At 37.5% G+C, this 21,672-nt stretch overlaps 1 protein-coding gene across 2 annotated transcripts in view; it reads right to left on the reverse strand.

Annotated features, from left to right (window-relative positions):
- The window catches only part of DNAH14 (dynein axonemal heavy chain 14), a 376,358-nt gene that overhangs the window by 319,347 nt on the left and 35,339 nt on the right, over positions 1-21,672 (reverse strand). Inside the window, exons 5-7 of one of the 2 annotated variants that reach the window (XM_086345146.1) lie at positions 16,356-16,486; positions 10,204-10,356; positions 9,045-9,157 (exon numbers count right to left, since the gene is read on the reverse strand). In XM_086345146.1, the coding sequence (XP_086201272.1) occupies positions 9,045-9,157; positions 10,204-10,356; positions 16,356-16,486 (397 nt within the window). Of the gene's footprint in view, positions 1-9,044; positions 9,182-10,203; positions 10,357-16,355; positions 16,487-21,672 lie in introns of those variants that run through there. The other variant, XM_086345147.1, reaches the window with a different exon arrangement.

A 21,672-nucleotide genomic window follows, 5' to 3' on the forward strand; every position in this document is an offset into this window, starting at 1 on the left:
AGACCTCGGGAAAGGACTGCTGTTGGCTGTGAGGAGACAGTCAAAGGGGTGGGGGAGAGTAGCTCTTCAACCAGAAATGCTCACGCAGAAAGCAAGCCTGTAGAGCCACAGAAGTGAGGTGCCATTGCTGAATGAAGCACAAAGTGTGAGGCTGCCATTGCAGCCCCTCTTCCCATGCACCAGCCCCTGCCTCCCTGGACACTAGAAAAGGATCCTGCCAGGGCTGGCTCTCTTTGTGCTTGTGACTGCCATCTCCCCCACCCCCTGCCCCTGCACTCCACTGCCACTGGCAGGCTCAGATGCTCCAGGGAAGTCTGAGGCACAGACGCCCGTAGGTGGTCCTCATGCAGAAGTGGGGCTGAAACCACAGCTGAGACATAGGAGCTGTGAAACTAAGGAAAATGAGCTGAAACCTCTCCTTACAACAGTACAGATAGCAGATTTACACACCTGTGACAGGTTTTATAAACTCAGCACCTGCGGAACATCTGAATGATCAACAAGTGATCCCATAATACACAGAAATCTCCTGTATTCCTATACACTAACAAAACCTATCAGAAAATGAAATTAAGAAAACAATCCCATTTATCATTACATCAAGGCTTCCCAGGTGGCTCAGCAGTAAAGAATCCACCTGCAGGAGATGGTTTCAATGTCTGGGTCAGGAAGATCCCCTGGAGGAGGAAATGGCAACCCACTCCAGTATTCTTTCATGGAAAATCCCATGGATGATAGAGGAGCCTGGCAGGCTATAGTCCATGTGGTTGTGAAGAATCAGACACAACTAAGTGAGCATGCACACACCATTGCATCAAAAAGAATAAAACACCAAGAAGATACCAACTGAAGGAGGCAAAAGACCTGTACTCTAAAACTATAAGAAGCTAATGAAAGAAACTGAAGATGACACAGACAGAAAGACATACTGTGCCCCTGAATTGGAAGAATCAACACTGTCAAAATGACTATAATACCCAAGGTAATCTACAGATTCAATGCAATCTCTACCAAATTACCAATGGCATTTTTTATAAAACTAGAACAAACATTTTTTTAATTTGTATGGAAACACAAAAAACCTCAAAAAGCAACATAAGCTTGAGAAAAAAATAACAGAGCTGGAGGACTCAGGCTCCCTGACTTTACACTATACTATTATACAAAACTACAATATTCAAAATAGTATGGTATTGGCACAAATATAGAAACATAGATTAGTGGAACAGCATAAAGAGCTCAGAAATAAATTCAAGTACTCAAAGTCAATTAATCTATAATAAAGAGGCAAGAATTTATAATGCAGAAAAGATAGACTCTTCAATAAGTGATACTCAGCAAATTGGACAGCTGCATGTAAAAGAAATAAATTAGAACATTTTCTAACACCATATACAAATATAATGGATTAAAGAACTAATGTTAAGACCATATACCATAGAACTACCAGAGGAAAAGAAGACATAAACAAGACATTCTTTGACAGAAATTACAGCAATTTCTTTTATATACACCTCCTAAAGAAAAGGAAATAAAAGCAAAAGTAAACAGATGAGACCTAATTAAACTTAAAAGGTTTTGCACAGCAAAGGAAACCACTGACAAAACAAAAGGACAACCTACTGAATGGGAGAAAATATTTGCCAATGATATGACCAATCAAGGAATTTAATATCCAACATATATAAACAACTATACATCTCAACATCAAAGAAAAGATTAAAAAATGGGCAGAAGAATTGAACACTTTTCCAAAGAGGAAATGCAGACAGCCAATGGGTACATGAAAAGATGCTCAACATTGCTAATGATCAGGGAACTGCAAATCAAAAACACAATGAGATTTTTACCTCATATCTGTCAGAAGTGCTATCATCAAAAACAACAAGTGGAACAAATGTTGGCAAGGATATGGAGAAAAGAGAGCCCTTGTACACTGTTTATGGGAATGTAAATTAATACAATCACCATGGAAAAGTGTGGAGGTCCCTCAAAACAGTAAAAATAGATCTACCATATGACCACTCTTGATTACATATCCAAAAAAAACAAAAACACTAATTCAGCAAGATACAGGCACCTCAATGTTCACAGCAGCATTATTTACAATTGTGAAATTATGGCAGCAAACTCAGGGTCCATCAACAGATGAATGGATAAAAAGATGTGGATTACACTTACACACACACACACACACACACAATGGACTACTATTCAGTCATAAAAAGGTATTAAATTTTGTCATTTGCAGCAACACGCATGGACTTGGAAGCCATTAAGCTACATAAAATGTCAAACAAAGAAAGACAAATACTCTATAATATCACTTATATGTGGAATCTATATAACCCAGTAGTGAATATAACAAAAAAGAAGACGACTCACAGGTACAGAAATGAACTATATGAACTACTGGCTACCAGTAGGGAGGTAGCAATATAGGGGTTGGGGAGTAGAGGTAAAAGCTATCGCATGTAAGATAGGCTCAAGATGTACTTACTGTACAATACTGAGAACACAGTCAATATTTTTAACAATTGTAAATGGAAAACAATCTTTAAAAATTGCATAAAAATATAAGATTTTTAAAATTTAAGATAATACATGTCATTTTGATATTATTTAATCCTTATGTTTTTAAAATATGCATTGGTACTTTTAAAAGCTCAAAGAATCTACATCAAAAGGAATGGAAGTTTCCCTGATGATTATTCATCATCTTTAGTTTTCACACATGAAATAAACATGCTCAATTGTTAAAAAATTTCCCTTAACTTCTCTAAATGAACACTGCCACCTATTTTATGCACTTGTGAAACTGTCTAGTGCTTTATCACAATCTCAGTAGTTTTTCCATCTTGATGAAAACAGTCATTCTTAAACAAACATTGAAATGTGATTCTTATTTGTCAAAGTGAGATTCCTGATGTAGTTGATGAGTCAGTGGGGAGGCAAAATGGCAGGGCTAAGACTGCCCAGGAGACAAATAGCCAGCCAGTCTTAGTGACATCATTAGCTGATTTTGAATCAAAGAAGACAGACGGGAGCTATTCGAGCAGTTCAAAAAGAATCTGGTGATGTCGTTTAAATAGAAATGACACCTGGAAATCAGAAATGGCCTGAGGCCCTGGAAAGCCAAAATGCTTCAGACAAATCTAGCAACTTGACCTTAAATCAGGCTCCAAAGACACATAAACAAGATCTTACCTCACTCTAATCCAGACACATAGAGTCATGGTACCTCAGGATGCTAGAAGACACCTGGAAACCCAGATGAATCATAGGGGAACCCACTGATGGTATAATGAGTATATGCACCAAGCCATAGAAATTAATACTTCAGAAAGTTTCATGAGGTAAAAAGGCAATAATGATGCTAAAGTCATCATTGCACTGTATATACAGCATCACCAGCCTAAGTCATTACTGTTTTCATATTTATCTTTTTTTTCTATTTGAAACATAACTTATTACAGTATTAGTGGTAAATATGTTAAAAATCAAAATAAAAAAATCAAATGAACCCAGAAGTTTAAAGTTGACTAAAACTTAACATATTTTTCTTAACATCAATAAAGAAAACCAATCATTTTGACTGTGGACTTATTGATGCCAAATGTCATATAAAAAGATGATTCTTATCCCAGTTCCAACTGGATATCCAAATTCTAATCAATGAAACTTATTTAGGGCATAATAGACCCTGAGAACTTATTACAAGGCAAGGATAACAGTAATGGAGAAGGAAATGGCAACCCACTCCAGTATTCTTGCCTGGAGAATCCCATTCACAGAGGAACCTGATGGGTTGCAGAGAGTCAGACTCAACTTAGCGACTAAACAACAAGGATAACAGTGGAAACTTCAAGATTACAGTTTAAATAAATAGATATAGAAAGTAATGTCCCAGATAATATCATAAACTAATAAATCTAGAATCAGAAACTTCTAGCTTCACTAATAGTACCTAATACAGGGAAGTAACTATTACACATATTCTTGAAAAGAAGCTTCTCAGAATTGTTAATCATCTCCACTGTATGTGCCTTCGGTTCCAAACAGTAACAAAATCAGCTTCATTTTCTGCCAACCTCTTCAGTGCTTCAGGGACAGCATTACTACCTTTGATTATACATTAAACTTATTCCTGACTAAAAAGTGTTGAACTTGCTATATTGTCTGCCTGGAACTCCTTTCTCTCAAGACCCCACATGGATGTCTCCTCTACACCACATAGAGGTCTCTACTTAAAAACATCTCTGACAATCTTATCTAAAGTAGTAACACACATATACACACACATCTCTGTTTTATTATCTTTCTAGTCCTTATCACTATCTGAAATTATCTTACTTATTCAACATCTATATCTTTCTTCATTAGAATATAAATTCTATAGGTAAAGAGACATTGCATAATTTTCCCCAGGTGGATCTCCAGTGCCCAAAACAGAAAAACAGAGCAAATACATAATAAATACTTGTTCACTACATGACTAACTTCTCTGCCATAAGATCCATTCATTTCTCTTACTGAAAAGTTACCAGGTTCTTAGTTATTTCAACTATTTACTATATTAAGTGTAGCTATTTAAAATATTATCTATTTATTTCCTTAGCACACAGTAAAATGCACAAAAAGGAAAACATTAAGGATGAAACAAAATTTTATAAAACTAGGTTTCAGTTCAGTCGCTCAGTCGTGTCCGACTCTTTGCGACCCCATGAACTGCAGCACGTCAGTCCTCCCTGTCCATCACCAACTCCCAGAGTTCACTCAAAGTCATGTCCACTGAGTCAGTGTGATGCCATCCAGCCATCACCGACTTGATGATCAGCCTCTGTCATTCCCTTCTCCTCCTGCCCCCAATCCCTCCCAGCATCATAGTCTTTTCCAATGAGTCAACTCTTCTTATGAGGTGGCCAAAGTACTGGAGTTTCAGCTTTAGCATCATTCCTTCCAAAGAACACCCAGGACTGATCTCCTTTATAATGGACTGGTTGGATCTCCTTGCAGTCCAAGGAACTCTCAAGAGTCTTCGCCAATACCACAGTTCAAAAGCATCAATTCTTCAGCGCTGAGCTTTCTTTATAGTCCAACTCTCACATCCATACATGACTACTGGAAAAACCATAGCCTTGACTAGATGGACCTTTGTTGGCAAAGTAATGTCTCTGCTTTTTAATATGCTATCTAGGTTGGTCATAACTTTCCTTCCAAGGAGTAAGCGCCTTTTAATTTCATGGCTGCAACCACCATCTGCGGTGATTTTGGAGCCCAGAAAAATGAAGTCTGACACTGTTTCCCCATCTATTTCCCATGAAGTCATGGGACCAGATGCCATGATCTTAGTTTTCTGAATGTTGAGCTTTAAGCCAACTTTTTCACTCTCCTCTTTCACTTTCATCAAGAGGCTTTTTAGTTGCTCTTCACTTTCTGCCGTAAGGGTGGTGTCATCTGCATATCTGAGGTTATTGATATTTCTCCTGGCAATCTTGATTCAGCTTGTTCTTCTTCCAGCCCAGCGTTTCTCATGATGTACTCTGCATATAAGTTAAATAAGCAGGGTGACAATATACAGCCTTGACGTACTCCTTTTTCTATTTGGAACCAGTCTGTTGTTCCATGTCCAGTTCTAACTGTTGCTTCCTGACCTGCATAAACCGGGTATACACACTGAAAAATCAGCATTCTGGGACTACTTTGTGAAAGTAGTACTATTCTGTTCAAAGAGCCTCAGGAATCCTGATACTATGTAATGTAATATGTAATTTAATGTAACTAGTTGTTGCTCAGTCACTTAGTTGTTTCTATTTGTGATCCCATGGACTGCAGCATGCCGGGCTTCCCTGTCCTTCACATCTCCCAGAGCTTGCTCAAACTCATGTCCATTGAGTCGATGATGCCATCCAACTATCTTGTCCTCTTTTGTTTCCTTCTCCTCCTGCCTTCTATCTTTCCCAGCATTAGGGTCTTTTCCAATAAGCTGGCTCTTCTCATCAGGTGGCTAAATTATTGAAACTTCAGCTTAGCTACAGTGCTTCCAATGAATATTCAGGGTTGATCTCCTTTAGGATAGACTGGTTTGATCTCCCTTACTCTCAAGAGTCTTCTCCAGTACCACAGTTCGAAAGCATCAATTCTTCAGCGCTCAGCCTTCTTGATGGTCCAACTCTCACATCTATACATGACTACTGGAAAAACCATAGCTTTGACTATACAGACTTTTGTTGCCAAAGTAAAATCTCTGCTTTTTCATATGCTGTCTAGGTTTGTCATGGAGCTTCCCTGGTGGCTCACACCATAATCTCCCTGCAATGCAAGAGACCCAGGTTCGATCCCTGGGTTGGGACAATACCCTGGAGAAGGAAATGGCAACCTACTTCAGTATTCTTGCCTGGAGAATCCCATGGATGGAGAAGCCTGGTGGGCCCATAGAGTTGCAGAGAGTTGTACATGACTGAAGTGACTTTGCATGCAGCTGGTTTGTCATTGCCTTTCTTCCAAGCTATCACTGGAGCTATCACTGGAGAAGGGAATGGCAAACTACTTCAGCATTCTTGTCTTGAGAACCCCATGAACAGTATGAAAAGGCAAAAAGATATAACACTGAAAGATGAACTCCCCAAGTTGGTAGGTGCCCAATATGCTACTGGAGAAGAGCGGAAAAACAGCTCCAGAAGGAATGAAAATGCTGAGCCAAAGCCAAAACAACGACCAGTTGTGGATGCATCTGGTGGTGAAAGTAAAACCGGATGCTGTAAAGAACATATTGCATAGGAACCTACAAGGTTATATCCACGAATCAAGGTAAACTGGAAGTGGTCAAACAGGAGATGGCAAGAGTGAAGACTGACATTTTAGCAATCAGTGAATTAAAATGGACCGGAATGGGTAAATTTAATTCAGGTGACCATTATATTTACTACTGTGGGCAAGAATCCCTTAGAAGAAATGGAGAAGCCCTCAGAGTCAACAAGAAAGTCCAAAATGCAGTACTTGGGTGCAATCTTAAAAACAACAGAATGATCTCTGTTCATTTCCAAGGCAAACTATTCAGTATCAAAGTAATTCAAGTCTATGCCTCAACCACTAATGTTGAAGAAGCTGAACAGTTCTATGAAGACCTATAAGATCTTCTAGAACTAACACCAAAAAAAGATGTCCTTTTCATCATAGGGGACTGGAATGCAAAAGTAGGAAGTCAAGAGATACCTGAAGTAACATGAAAGCTTGGCCTTGGAGTACAAAATGAAGCAGGGCAAAGGCTAACAAAGTTTTGGTAAGAGAATGCACTGGTCATAGCAGACATCCTCTTCCAACAACACAAGAGAAGACTCTACACATGGACATCACCAGATGGTCAATACCAAAATCAGACTGATTATATTCTTTGCAGCCGAAGACGGAGAAGCTCTATACGACAGTCAGCAAAAACAAGACCCAGAGCTGACTGTGCTCAGATCATGAATTCCTAATTGCAAAATTCAGACTACAACTGAAGTAAGTAGGGAAAACCACCAGGCCATTCAGGTATGACCTAAATCAAATCCCTTATGATTATACAGTGGAAGTGACAAATAGATTCAAGGGATTAGATCTGACAGAGTGCCTGAAGAACTATGGACAGAGGTTCGTAACAATGCACAGGAGGCCCTGATCAAAACCATCCTCAAGATAAATGCAAAACGACTGCCTGAGGAGGCCTTACAATTAGCTGAGAAAAGAAGAGAAGCTAAAGGCAAAGGAGAAAAGGAAAGATATACCCATTTGAATGCAGTGTTCCGAAGAACAGCAAGGAGAGACAAGAAAGCTTTCCTAAGTGAGAAATATCAAAGAAATAGAGAAAAACAATAGGAAGACTAGAGAACACTTCAAGAAAATTAGAGATACCACGGGAACATTTCATGCAAAGATGGGTACAATAAAGGAGAGAGATGGTATGGACCTAACAGAAGCAGAAGACACTGAGAAGAGGTGGCAACAATACACAGAAGAACTATTCATAAAAGAGCTTAATGACCCAGATATCCATGATGGTGTGAGCACTCACCTAGAGCCAGACATCCCGGAGTGTGAAGTCAAGTGGGCCCTAGGAAGCACTACTACAAACAAAGCTAGTGGAGGTGATAGAATTCCAGCTGAGCTATTTCAAATCCTAAAAGATGCTGCTGCTGAAGTGCTGCACTCAATATGCCAGCAAATTTGGAAAACTCAGCAGTGGCCACAGGACTAGAAAAGGTTTTCATTCCAATCCCAAAGAAGGGCAATGCCAAATGTAACTTGTAACTAGATAAATTTTTAAATGACCTTAAATTAAAAAGCTCTCCACCTCCCTAATTCTGTTTTACTTTCCTTTATACCATTTCGTCTCCACCTGACATGTTACGTTTTCATGTGTTCTTTTTATTATTTCTCACGCACTATAATCTGGGATTCCCTGGTGACTCAAGACAGTAAAGAATTTGTCTCCAATGTGGGAGACCCAGGTTGGATCCATCAGTTGGGAAGATCCCCTGGGGAAAGGAATGACAACTCACTCCAGTATTCTTCCCTGGAGAATTCCATGGAAGAGGAGCCCAGAGGGCTACAGTCCATGGAGTCACAAAGAGTCATACATGACTAGCGACTAACACAAATACACACACACTATAATCTACATTCTTTTGAGAGTAAGACAATTCCTTGGTTTGTTCAATACATTATTCCCAGCATCTAGAATAATGTCTGGTTCTTAGCAGACTTTCATAAATATTCATTTAATGAATAAATGCATGAAAATCAAAAGGTAAGTTAATTATAATTTAAGTTTGCTTGAATATAAAATATCTTTTTCTTAAAGTATTTATCCAAAAAGGTTAAGAGTTTTAATACTTAAATGAGTACATTTCTCTTATCTAAAAAATTGTTATGATATACACTATTTCCTCTGTAATTCCCCATGTATATTGCATTACTGTAGTAGAACCCAGATGTTATCCAGGCAATTGCAATTTCACCAGGATCACACTACAAATAATTGGTTTCATGTTCATTCATCTCACCGAAAATTGGAAAATATCTTGAATTGCTGTAATAAATAGTAACATCTTCTTTCTAGTAGCCATTCCAAAGTAGGTATAAGTTCTATTTCTTCTTCACCACCTATTTTAGTAACCTGCATATATAAAGGACAAAACATGACTCAACTTTCTTAAAAAACCATGCACTATATTCAGGAAATTACAAAAAGCTGTATTTGGCTCATAGCTAGTTGCCTTTATAGTAAGCTTTTTCTGTAACTGACCTCTGCCACTTCATCTACACTCAAACTTGATTTCCCTTCACAAATAACCATTACTTTGAATCTCATAATTTTTACATTTTCTATAAAATATTTATGAACTTAATTTTAACTACATGGATGCAACAGTTTCTAAGTGCATAATAATCCCAATCTCCAGATAATCCCATTTTGACATTCAAAAAACAAGATATGCTTCCTCTCTTCCCAAGAGTATCTCTCCCCCATCTAAATGTAATATTTTCTTAAATTTCTTTCATAAATAAAAGTTGCCTATATCAACACATATGCATTTATATGCATGTTTTTATTTATTTAGAAGTTGTTCATTCCACTTTCAATTGATAATACATGTTTGAGGTATTTCCGTATCTGCACAGTCTACTACTTCATTTACATTTACATGCCCATGTACATCTAAGAGTTTAGTTAGGAGAATGAAAGGGCAGAAAAAGTCAGATAGACATTAAACAAATGATGGAAACAAATTAATTGTGTACTTACAACTTGTGGTAAATATCAAGGTTTTCTCTAAGAGTATAATATGGAAATTTCTAGATCTGGGAATGAAGTTTCTGAAAAATCTGAGAAAATACTCTACTTTTATTATTACAATACTTACTATGCCAGCAAATGCCTGTTTTCTAGTTCTTCTTTTAATAAATTACACTAAATATTAAAAAAACACCTGAGAGGTAAAAAAAAATTCTTAAAATTGAATCCTCAAACATAAAATTCTACAAAAAAGAAAAAAAGTCACTATTAAATAACTCGCTCAAGGAGGCTCTTAAACATAAACTGTTACTCAAATGACCAGATTTGTCTGAAACCCCAAAAGATGAATTTGTCTAATTATGTTATAAAATTAATGATTTTTCCATTATGATTCTGAAATTTTTAAAAATCCTTGTAAATATTACCTTTGAAATAAATGAAGCAGTAATAATCCAAAATTCTTTGCAATGTCTAGCTCTGTGGGCAGACACTACATAAAGATCATATGGATTATAAAGAGCTTTAGAATTTTTTCGAAGGAGGCAATATATAAATTCTCCATCATCTTTCAAAGGTTCCTGAGGTTGAAAAAAATGTAATTAACGTGACCAAATTAAGTAATAAAATGGTTAAACAGATTATTCAATAAGCTGAAACAATTTTAACATAGATTAAAATAAGAAGGGAACCCAAAGTCAATGCTCTGTGACAACCTCGATGGATGGTGTGGGAAAGGAAGTGAGGGGGTGTTCAACAGGGAGGGGACACATGTATACCTACAGTCGATTCATTCTGATGTACGGCAGAAACTATCACAGTACTGTAAAGTAATTATCGTCAAATTAAAAATAAATAAATAAAAAAGAATAGTATCACTGAATGAAGCTAACATGAAATTGTGTCTATGCAAAGCTCAATAAAATCACTCTTCTTAAAGATTGAAGGTATTTAATTTTCATTCTTATAATGTGGTGATAAAACATCCATGAGAATTGATCTATATACTTACTAACGTGCTTATTAACCTGAAGAACTTGATGATACACCTAGTTTTCACATCTCTTAAATTTGAGATTAAAGCTTGATCATTTTAATCTCATTTAAATTGATACAGAAATTAATTAAAAGTTAGGTAATTTGAGAAAAGTCATAAAGTCAGGAAGTAGCAAAGTAAGGATTTGAATGCAACTCTGATTCTAAATCCACATTCTGAGCTATTGCAATATATTAAACATCACTTCCTTACTTACCTGGCATTATTGAGAAATCATTCATTCTACATTAAGCAAAAATTTTAAAAGAAATTTATTTATTTCAGTTTTGAAACTTTTAACTTTGCTGACAAAAATTCTACATCAAAGTCAATCAGTCTTTTTGAAAAGCTAAATTTTATTATAAAAAGAATTTAGTAACTGAACAATTTCTAACTACTGTAATTTAAAATCTTAGATTCAGTTTTAATTTAAAAAAGGCTTTCTTCCTTGAAGACACTGTTCTTCTCAACTGTCTCAGCTGTTTTTCTTTTTTCTTATTTTGACGTCTGATATAATGTGCTCTTAAAAACCTTAATAAACAACCTTAAAAACTGTAAATAAAATGAAATAATAAACTCTGGGTAATGACTTATATATTACATGAACTTTGTTACAGTTATTTAACTACTTGAGGCATTTCTACTCTAAATTACATCTCCAAAAAATTAAGATTACTAGAAATTTAGTGTAGATACAATTATTCTAGGTGGATCATATATGTAATTAAATAATCTAATTACAGAAGCAGAATAATAATATGTTCCAATTATTCTTTTTCAATTAAAAACAAGTGTTACTTTTTATATTCTCAATCCTTTCTCCACATACAAATGAAACATATCCTATCAGAGAGTCCATAGAGAGCTTATGATAGTAAACTCATGTACAGCTATGTTTTTTTATTTATTTATTTATTTTTTATGTTGCAATGATTTTGAGGTACACAATGCTGAGAAATACTTTTTCCCCCTTTCTCAGTTCTCTTGAAATTTGAATTTTGTTCTTCAGAAAAGTTCTAATCACTTAAGAGTCCTTTTTTGGCACCTGAGGTACAACGTTCCCTCTTTCCCACCTTTAAACTAAAGCAAAAAGAAATTGATTGGATATTTACTAATGCTTTATTTCTGAGATAAATCTTACATTTTCATATTATTGTACTTTATTAACATTCTGCTGGAAGAATTTTTTTTTCAGGAAATTTTATCTGTAATTATTTTTTAAATAGACAGTTTTCTATGATATTGAAAGATATTTGATTTTAATATCATTGTAAGTCAATTTTGTAAGACAAATTTTGAAGCTTTTAAAATTTGTTTAGTTTTTCAAGTTTTTTTTTTTTTAATTTTTCAGCACTTTATTTTTTTTTTTTTATTTGATAAATTTAACACCTTTTATTGCCATACCTCATTTTACTGTGCTTTGCTTTAGTGAGCTTTATAGATACATGTTTTTTTTTTTTTTTTTTTTTCCTTGTTAATTTTCTGTTTAGTTGATCTATCCATAAGTGTGACTGGGGTATTAAAGTCTCCCACTATTATTGTGTTATTGTTAATTTCTCCTTTCATACTTGTTAGGATTTGTCTTACATACTGCGGTGCTCCCATGTTGGGTGGATATATATTTATAATTGTTATATCTTCTTCTTGGATTGATCCTTTGATCATTATGTAGTGACCTTCTTTGTCTCTTTTCACAGCCTTTGTTTTAAAGTCTAATTTATCTGATATGAGTATTGTGACTCCTGCTTTCTTTTGGTCCCAATTTGCATGGAAAATCTTTTTCCAGCCCTTCACTTTCAGTCTGTATGTGTCCCCTGTTTTGAGGTGGGTCTCTTGTAGACAACATATGTAGGGGTCTTGTTTTTGTATCCATTCAGCCAGTCTTTGTCTTTTGGTTGGGACATTCAACCCATTTACGTTTAAGGTAATTACTAATAAGTATGATCCCGTTGCCATTTACTTTATTGTTTTGGGTTCGAGTTTATACACCATTTTTGTGTTTCCTGTCTAGAGAATATCCTTTAGTATTTGTTGGAGAGCTGGTTTGGTGGTGCAGAATTCTCTCAGCTTTTGCTTGTCTGAAAAGCTTTTGATTTCTCCTTCATACTTGAATGAGATCCTTGCTGGGTACAATAATCTGGGCTGTAGGTTATTTTCTTTCATCATTTTAAGTATGTCTTGCCATTCCCTCCTGGCTTGAAGAGTTTCTATTGAAAGATCAGCTGTTATCCTTATGGGAATTCCCTTGTGTGTTATTTGTTGTTTTTCCCTTGCTGCTTTTAATATTTGTTCTTTGTGTTTGATCTTTGTTAATTTGATTAATATGTGTCTTGGGGTGTTTCTCCTTGGGTTTATCCTGTTTGGGACTCTCTGGGTTTCTTGGACTTGGGTGATTATTTCCTTCCCCATTTTAGGGAAGTTTTCAACTATTATCTCCTCAAGTATTTTCTCATGGTCTTTCTTTTTGTCTTCTTCTTCTGGAACCCCTATGATTCGAATGTTGTAGCGTTTAATATTGTCCTGGAGGTCTCTGAGATTGTCCTCATTTCTTTTAATTCGTTTTTCTTTTATCCTCTCTGATTCATTTATTTCTACCATTCTATCTTCTAATTCACTAATCCTATCTTCTGCCTCTGTTATTCTGCTATTTGTTGGCTCCAGAGTGTTTTTAATTTCATTTATTGCATTATTCATTATATATTGACTCTTTTTTATTTCTTCTAGGTGGCCTGAGACACCTTGTTAAACCTTTCTTGCATCTTCTCAATCCTTGTCTCCAGGCTATTTATCTGTGATTCCATTTTAATTTCAAGATTTTGGATCAATTTCACTATCATTATTTGGAATTCTTTATCAGGTAGATTCCCTATCTCTTCCTCTTTTGTTTGGTTTGGTGGGCGTTTATCCTGTTCCTTTATCTGCTGGGTATTCCTCTGTCTCTTCATCTTGTTTAAATTGCTGAGTTTGGGAATCCTTTCTGTATTCTGGCAGTTTGTGGAGTTCTCTTTATTGTGGCATTTCCTCGCTGTGTGTGGGTATGTAGAGGTGGCTTGTCAAGGTTTCCTGGTTAGGGAAGCTTGTGTCGGTGTTCTGGTGGGTGGAGCTGTATTTCTTCTCTTTGTTCAGTCGCGCTATGGGGAGGGAGGGAGGGATGCTGCAAACAAATGACACTGGCGTGCGCTCGCAGTGCCTCAGCCACACTGGGTCTGCCCCCGCTCACGGCGCGTGTAGCCTCCCTGCCCACACTGCTCAGGCTCTAGGTTGTTCCGCCGGGAACAATCCGAGGCTGGCCCTGGGTTGCATGCACCTCCCAGGTCCAAGCCGCTCAGGTTCAGGCACTCAGGTAGTCCTCAGAGGCGCAGACTCAGTTGGGGCTGGGTTTTGTGCTCTTCCCAGGTCCGAGCAGCTCAGGTGATGAGGTGTTTGGTGAGCGCCAATGCTGCGACTTATCGCCTCCCCGCCACTTGGTTATCTGGGTGTAAAACTGGCGCACCTTCTCAGGCAGATATTGACCGTCCACACCCCCAATAAGTTTTAGTTAGCAAAGAAGCCAGTTTTATAGATAATGTCTCTCTGGGGCTGCGATTGCCCCCTTCCGGCTCTGGCTGCCTGTCACTGGACGGGGAAGGTTTGCAGCCGGCTACCTCTGTTTAGTCCTTTGTTCCGTGCGCGGGCTGGCGGTGTCTTAGGTTAGGGCTGGCTTTTCGCATGGTAGATATCCCACAGTCTGGTTTGCTAGCCCAAATTATTTCGCTCAGATAGTGCTCAGGGTATTCAGGCCAGATTCTTACTCTCAGCGATGCAGCCCGCTCCGCGCCTCCCTGCCCAGCCCCCACTTGCTAATGGCGGATGCAGGCGTTTGCGCTGCTTCTCCGCTGGAGGAGTTACCGTAGGGCTCGCAATCTGCGAGTTTTAATTGTTTATTTATTTTTTCTCCCTGTTATGTTGTCCTCTGTGCTTCCAAAGCTCGGCACGGATTCGGCAGTGAGAAGGTTTCCTGGTGTTTGGAAACTTCTCTCTTTTTAAGACTCCCTTCCCGGGACGGAACTCCGTCCCTCCCTCTTTTGTCTCTTTCATTGTCTTTAATATTTTTTCCTACCTCCTTTCGAGGAGTTGGGTTGCTTTTCTGGGTGCCTGGTGTCCTCTGCCGGCATTCAGAAGTTGTTTTGTGGAATTTACTCGACGTTTAAATGCTCTTTTGATGAATTTGTGGGGGAGAAAGTGTTTTCCCCGTCCTACTCCTCCGCCATCTTGGCGCCTTCCCCAGCTATGTTTTTTTAAACTACCATGCCCACTATCTGCCAGATACCATGCCACATGCATTATCCCATTGAATTTTCATAGCTCTCTACAGTAAGCACTACTATCTCTACTTCAAGGTCCAAGATACTAAAGCTCAGGGAAGTTAGGAACTTGCCCAAAATAACATAATGAGTGTATAGAGATTCAAAACTAGGTGAATCTGATTCCATCATGCATGTATTTTACATTAATGCTGCCTCTGAATAATAATCAAAAGACCATTTATCCTCATGGGAACATTCTAGAGCAGAGATGTATACCTGTGGCGGATTCATTTTGATATTTGGCAAAACTAATACAATTGTGTAAAGTTTAAAAATAAAATAAAATTAAAAAATAAATAAAAAAATTTAAAAAAAGTAAATGAAAAAAAAAGAAAACTATGGCTAAGTCCAGATGTCCAATTCTTAAATAATTTTTTTCAGCCATGCTCATTCTATACACTATCGCTACTGTTCCACTATAATGACAGAATTAAGTAACTAGAACAGAAACCATATAGTCTGAAAAGCTTAAAATATTTATTATCTGGGTCTTTCCAAATAAATTTTGCTGACCCTTGGTCTAGAACAGTGGTTCTCAACTGTGCATCAGAATCACCCAGAAAGCTTAATAAAATACAGATGTCTGGGCTCCAACTTTAGAGTTTTAGATTCAGAAGGTCAAGGGTGAAGATGAAAATACATGTTTCTAATATTCTGAAAGCTGTTTCTGATGCTGCTTGCCTGGGGGTTGCACTTTGAGAATTCCTGAACTAAAAGTAGGAAGAGATGATCCTATTCCATCTTAGATCACCTGTCATAAAGGAGGTCACAGGAGGAAGATCTTACTTCTAATCATAGCTTCGACCTTTAGTCATGTGACCTTGGACAAGATAAAATCTCTCTGAGGAGGCTGCTGGGTAAGAAAAAAATACAAAAGGTAAGAAAAAAGAGGAGACAGAAAATCAGTACCAGGAGTAGGAGAGTAAGAAGGATAGAATGCTACAAAGTATTAATACATCAGGATTTCTTTGTAAATCACAAAAAACTAATCAACATCTGTTCATCAGTCTTTAAATAAGTGAAATGAAGTTACATCAAACATTTTTTGTAAACAATTACTATAAAACAACGATTGCAATTTGATTAATGTAATGATGTCTGATTTTGACAGAATATCTAAAATGAAGGAAACAAAGATTTACATATAGCTTTTAAATTTTAATTTTTATACTAAAAACTGAACAAAATAGAATAATACCTTTAGAAGTATCTTCTGAGTTGCAGTTTTGAAACATCTGTATTCCAAACTGTGCCGTGGTAATACTGTTTGCCAACCAAGTTTTTCTCTTAGTTTAATAATATGACGTACCACATCATCATCATTTGGTTCTAGTTTAGAAGGTAAAAAATCCAATATCCAATATAAATGCAAATATGGACATTACTTAAGGATAATGTTAAATATTTATACATAGAGAAAAATTTAAATGGTAACATACTTACAATTCACACAAACATTGTATAATTGAAAGAAAATCCAGCTTAAAATTCAATTTTAACAGCAGCTAGAAAGGAGGAATAATATTTTTCTGTTTAAGAAAGATATTTCAAAAGACAATTCCACAATTAGACAACTAGCAAGAGAAGATACCAGGAACAGGAGCTAGTTGAGTGTTTTCTTACGTGGAGGCAACAGGATCAGAAAAGTAGGGATGGCTAAGTGAGATGGAAAGAATTCTTCCTAGAATTCATCCAACAGACACCTCTCAGACCTTATCCTTCTTGAAATCTTAGCAGCTGACAATTCTCTTCTTCTTGAAACATTCTCTTTTCTTGGTTTTTATTCACCATGCTTTATATATTGTTCTCTTAGCACTTAAAAGCCATGCTGACAAAACTTACAATGCTAAGAAGTAGTTCAAGATACCTGGTCCTCCAGAAATCACACAGTTTCTTTGCTAGGAATTAAATGATACTTCAGCTATTGTATAAAACAGTGTCAGGACTAGAATATGGCATATCATATTAACCACTAACCAATGGCATATCATAAATAACCATTTCTCTGATAATATTTTGTTCCCTAGGCACCTAATTTATTTCACCCTAGTCTGAGCCTTGTAAGTTGCTTATACATGGAAATACATTAATAATAAGAATATTTTATATCTGACATTAGGTATAAAACAGAGAAAGGGAGGCACTGAAAATTAGTAAGGAGATGACACAAATTACGTATGTCTAATCAAGAGGATATATAATATTACATACTTAGATATTAACATATTATACGTATCTGTAGAAACCAAAGTAATGTGGTGTTGGAATAGGAAAAGCAAAACAGGTCAGTAGAAAAGATTCAGTTCAGCTCAGTCATGTCCGACTCTTTGAGACCCCATGAACTGCAGCACACCAGGCCTCCCTGTCCATCACCAACTTCCGGAGTCCACCCAAACCCATGTCCATTGAGTCGGTGATGCCATCCAACCATCTCATCCTCTGTCATCCCCTTCTCCTCCTGCCCTCAACCTTTCCCAGTATCAGGGTCTTTTCAAATGAGTCAGCTCTTCGCATCAGGTGGCCAAAGTATTGGAGTTTCAGCTTCAACATCAGTCCTTCCAATGAACACCCAGGACTGATCTCCTTTAGGATGGACTGGTTGGATCTCCTTGCAGCCCAGGGGACTCTCAAGAGTCTTCTCCAACACCACAGTTCAAAAGCATCAATTCTTTGGTGCTCAGCTTGCTTTATAGTCCAACTCTCACATCTATACATGACCACTGGAAAAACCACAGCCTTGAGTAGATGGACCTTTGTTGACAAAGTAATGTCTCTGCTTTTTAATATGCTACCTAGGTTGGTCATAACTTTCCTTCCAAGGAGTAAGCATCTTTTAATTTCATAGCTGCAGTCACCATCTGTAGTGATTTTGGAGCCTAGAAAAATAAAGTCAGCCACTGTTTCCCCATCTATTTGCTATGAAGTGATGGGACTAGATGCCATGATCTTAGTTTTCTAAATGTTGAACTTTAAGACAACTTTTTCACTCTCCTCTTTCACTTTCATCAAGAGGCTCTTTAGTTCCTCTTCACTTTCTGCCATAAGGGTGGTGTCATCTGCATATCTGAGGTTATTGATATTTCTCCCGGCAATCTTGATGCCAGCTTGTGCTTCTTCCAGCCCAGCGTTTCTCATGATGTACTCTGCATATAAGGTAAATAAGCAGAGTGACAATATACAGCCCTGATGTATTCCTTTTCCTATTTGGAACCAGTCTGTTGTTCCATGTCCAGTTCTAACTGTTACTTCCTGACCTGCATATAGGTTTCTCAAGAGGCAGGTCAGTTGGTCTGGTAGAACAGATTAGAGTAGACATAAAACCATTTATAAAAGACAGCCTAGTATAGTCAGAGCTTTGGTTTTTCCAGTAGTCATGTATGGATATGAAAGTTGAACCATAAAGAAAGTTGAGCACTGAAGGATTGATGCTTTTGAATTGTGGTGTTGGAGAAGATTCTTGAGAGTCCCTTGGATAGCAAGGAGATCCAACCAGTCAATCCTAAAGGAAATCAACCTTGAACATTCATTGGAAGGATGATGCTGAAGCTGAAGCTCTAATATTTTGGCCACCTGATGGGCTTACTGGAAAAGACCCTGATGCTGGGGAAAACTGAGGGGAGGAGGAGAAGTGGGTGACAAAGGATGAGATGGTTGGATGGTATCACAGACTCAATGGACATGAGTTTGAGGAGGCTCTGTGAGTTGGTGATGGACAGGGAAGCATGTTGTGCTGCAGTCCATGGAGTCACAAAGAGTTGAACATGACTGAGCAACTGAACAACATTCAGTAAAAAAGGTGTTATTTCAAATCAATGGAGGAATGATTATAAATTATAATGGAAAATGGTTAGCCATTTGGAAAAATATGAGGTTATATGCAAGAATAAATTATAGATGGATTAGAGAAGTAAATGCTTAAAAGCAAATTATAGATGTGTTAGAAGAAAATATGTGAGACCATGTCTATAAACTTGGGGTAGTGAAAGTTTCCTGGAAAATAATCAAAGCATATGAAAAAGAAAACAATAATAAATTTGACTTCCACAAACAGCAATTTACACAGGAAAAGCCATCATAAACAAAACTAAAATATAATTAACATACTGACAGAAAATGTTTATAACCTGTATAAGACTAGAGATTAATATATCAAATATTTAAAGACTTCTGCCCAATCAATAAGAAATAAACATTTTGATAAAAAGATGAGCAAATAATTTACAGGAAAAGACAAATGGCCAGTAAAAAATGTTCAACTTTATTAGTAAATCAGAGAGTTGTTCTCACCAATCAGACTAGCAAAAAATTAAAAGCTGGAATATCGACTGCTGGCAAAAGTAATCCTTTTATGCAAGAATGTAAAAGTATAAATTAATATATTCATTATTGATGGTAATTTGGCTGACTTAGTAGATTTAATAGAGATTGTTGGGAAATGGAAGTAATTTAGGACAAATAAAGAATAATGATTTTCCAGAATATATAGTAAGTTTAAAGAATATCTTTCAAAAAGCTGGGGAAAATGTCTTTCTAATAAGAGTCAGATTTAATGAAAAAAATCATAGATATTTACTAAAAACAGACACTACATTATATATTCAACATTGGAAGGTGATGCACTTCCCTAAGGATGCTAGGTGGACAGTCTAATCCAAGACAGTAATTCTTTTATTTCAGAAAAATGAGGAGACTGGTGTATATCCACCTTCAAGATCAGTTAAGAATATAGGGAGTTCTGGCTTAAGATGAGGAAGATGTTGAACCTCTTCCCATGGACACATCTAAATTTGGAGCAATTTCTTCTAAATGACTGATACATGTGAAACAATTTCCTCTGAAAATTTCCTTTGGCAGAGCAATAACAACATATTGGACAAAGGAGAAGATAGCCACATTAAAGTGGTTAGAGAGGCTGAGATAACAATCTTGTCCAAAACCCCACTCCTGGCACAGCAGCCTAAAACCCACAACCCAAAATCTGAAACTCAAAATCTGAAGCATTTCCTTCAAAAGCAAAGGTTTTGAATCTCACATTGGGCAACCCAACTTTAAGACCTGCTCCTAAGGGATGAGACCCGCCGCCCCCCCTCCAAATCTAGATTTGAAAACTGGCAAGGTTTGTGTCCACAAGACCCACAAGAGTGTAGTGATATGAGAAATGGCTCTTAAAGGGTTTGTGCACTGGACTCACCCATGCAGAAACATAGCTCAGAGGCAGCTGATCACACTCAGACTTTAAGGGAAAGAGGTTCATTTGCATGTATTAAAGGGTTGGCCTGAGAGGCAGGCATCTAATTTAACGCACACATTAAGAGCCTGCTGGAGCACTCTCCAGGGACAGAGATTGGTGGACACCATCTTTAGACTCTTCCTCTGCTTGCCCTAGCTGTCAGGCACTATTTGGGGGCCCTCCCTTTGACCCATTACAGCCAGTGATCACCTCTGCCACACTCCAGAGTACCAGTATCTTCCAGAAGAGAGGCCTTACATGCTTCTGGTACTCTACTTTTTAAAGCTACTACCCAGGGAATGCCTTTTGATCATCTGGCTCTGGAGGCTAAACAGAGCTTGAGTTCCTGGTTCCATGGGGCTGTAAAGATCAAAGAGACAGCTTTTGGCTGGCTACTACCCCTAAAGGCACTACACAGTCAGCAGACTGAAATACACGCCCACTGTCTCTGTGAAAGAGGTCCATTTGCTTGTTCAGGAGCTTTGGCCTGAGAGGCAGGTTTCTGGTTTGACACATGTCTAGTGGCCTAAGGAAGTGCTCTCAGGAAGTGCTCGTTCTCTGCCTTGCTCTAGCTGTGGGTATCTCCCAAACAAGAGTTAACAACTTGTCTGGTACCCCAAATTTTGCAGCTGCTGCCAGGAGACACCTCTACATGGCCTGGGATCATGTGTCCAGCAGAGCTATGCCCATGGAGCCCACAGGACTATAACCAATAGGAAAAGTGTTCTTAAACACTTTTAAAGTGTTTAAGAACACTTAAAAGCTGTTCTTAAACAGCTACCACCTCCAGGGCACATCAAGAGGCAACAGACCCAGGAGCTCAGCCTCCACAGCTCACTATTACCTCCCAGAAGTGAGTTTATACACTAGCGGGGGCCTCAATTATCGTGACTACCATGCAGGAACAACTCCAGATCACCTGTCTCTGGTAGCCCATGGGACATACACTTGTAGTCTCATATATCTGAATATTTTAAGAACTGCTTCCTGAGAGTCTGGCTTTCAATCAGCCTAAAATTAGGTTCTGACTGAGATGCTCCCCTTTGGACTGACAGGTCTTACAGCTTCAAATACTTGGAGGTATTAAAAACATAATAGGCTGCTTGGACAATCACAAAGATTTGAGAGGCAACCAAGATTTAGGGCAGGGTTGAACAACAAGGTGTATTTCCTATATGAGGCCACTATTTCAAGACACGGAGACGTGGCTGTTTCATCTAATACATAGAAACCAAAACAGAAAGTCAATAAGAATGAAGAAAACAGAGCACTACACTTCAAATAA

This window comes from Bos grunniens, chromosome 16, assembly GCF_055505025.1.
Source record: "Bos grunniens cultivar Pamir isolate PY7600 chromosome 16, Bosgru_T2T1.0, whole genome shotgun sequence".
Lineage (NCBI taxonomy): Eukaryota > Metazoa > Chordata > Mammalia > Artiodactyla > Bovidae > Bos > Bos grunniens.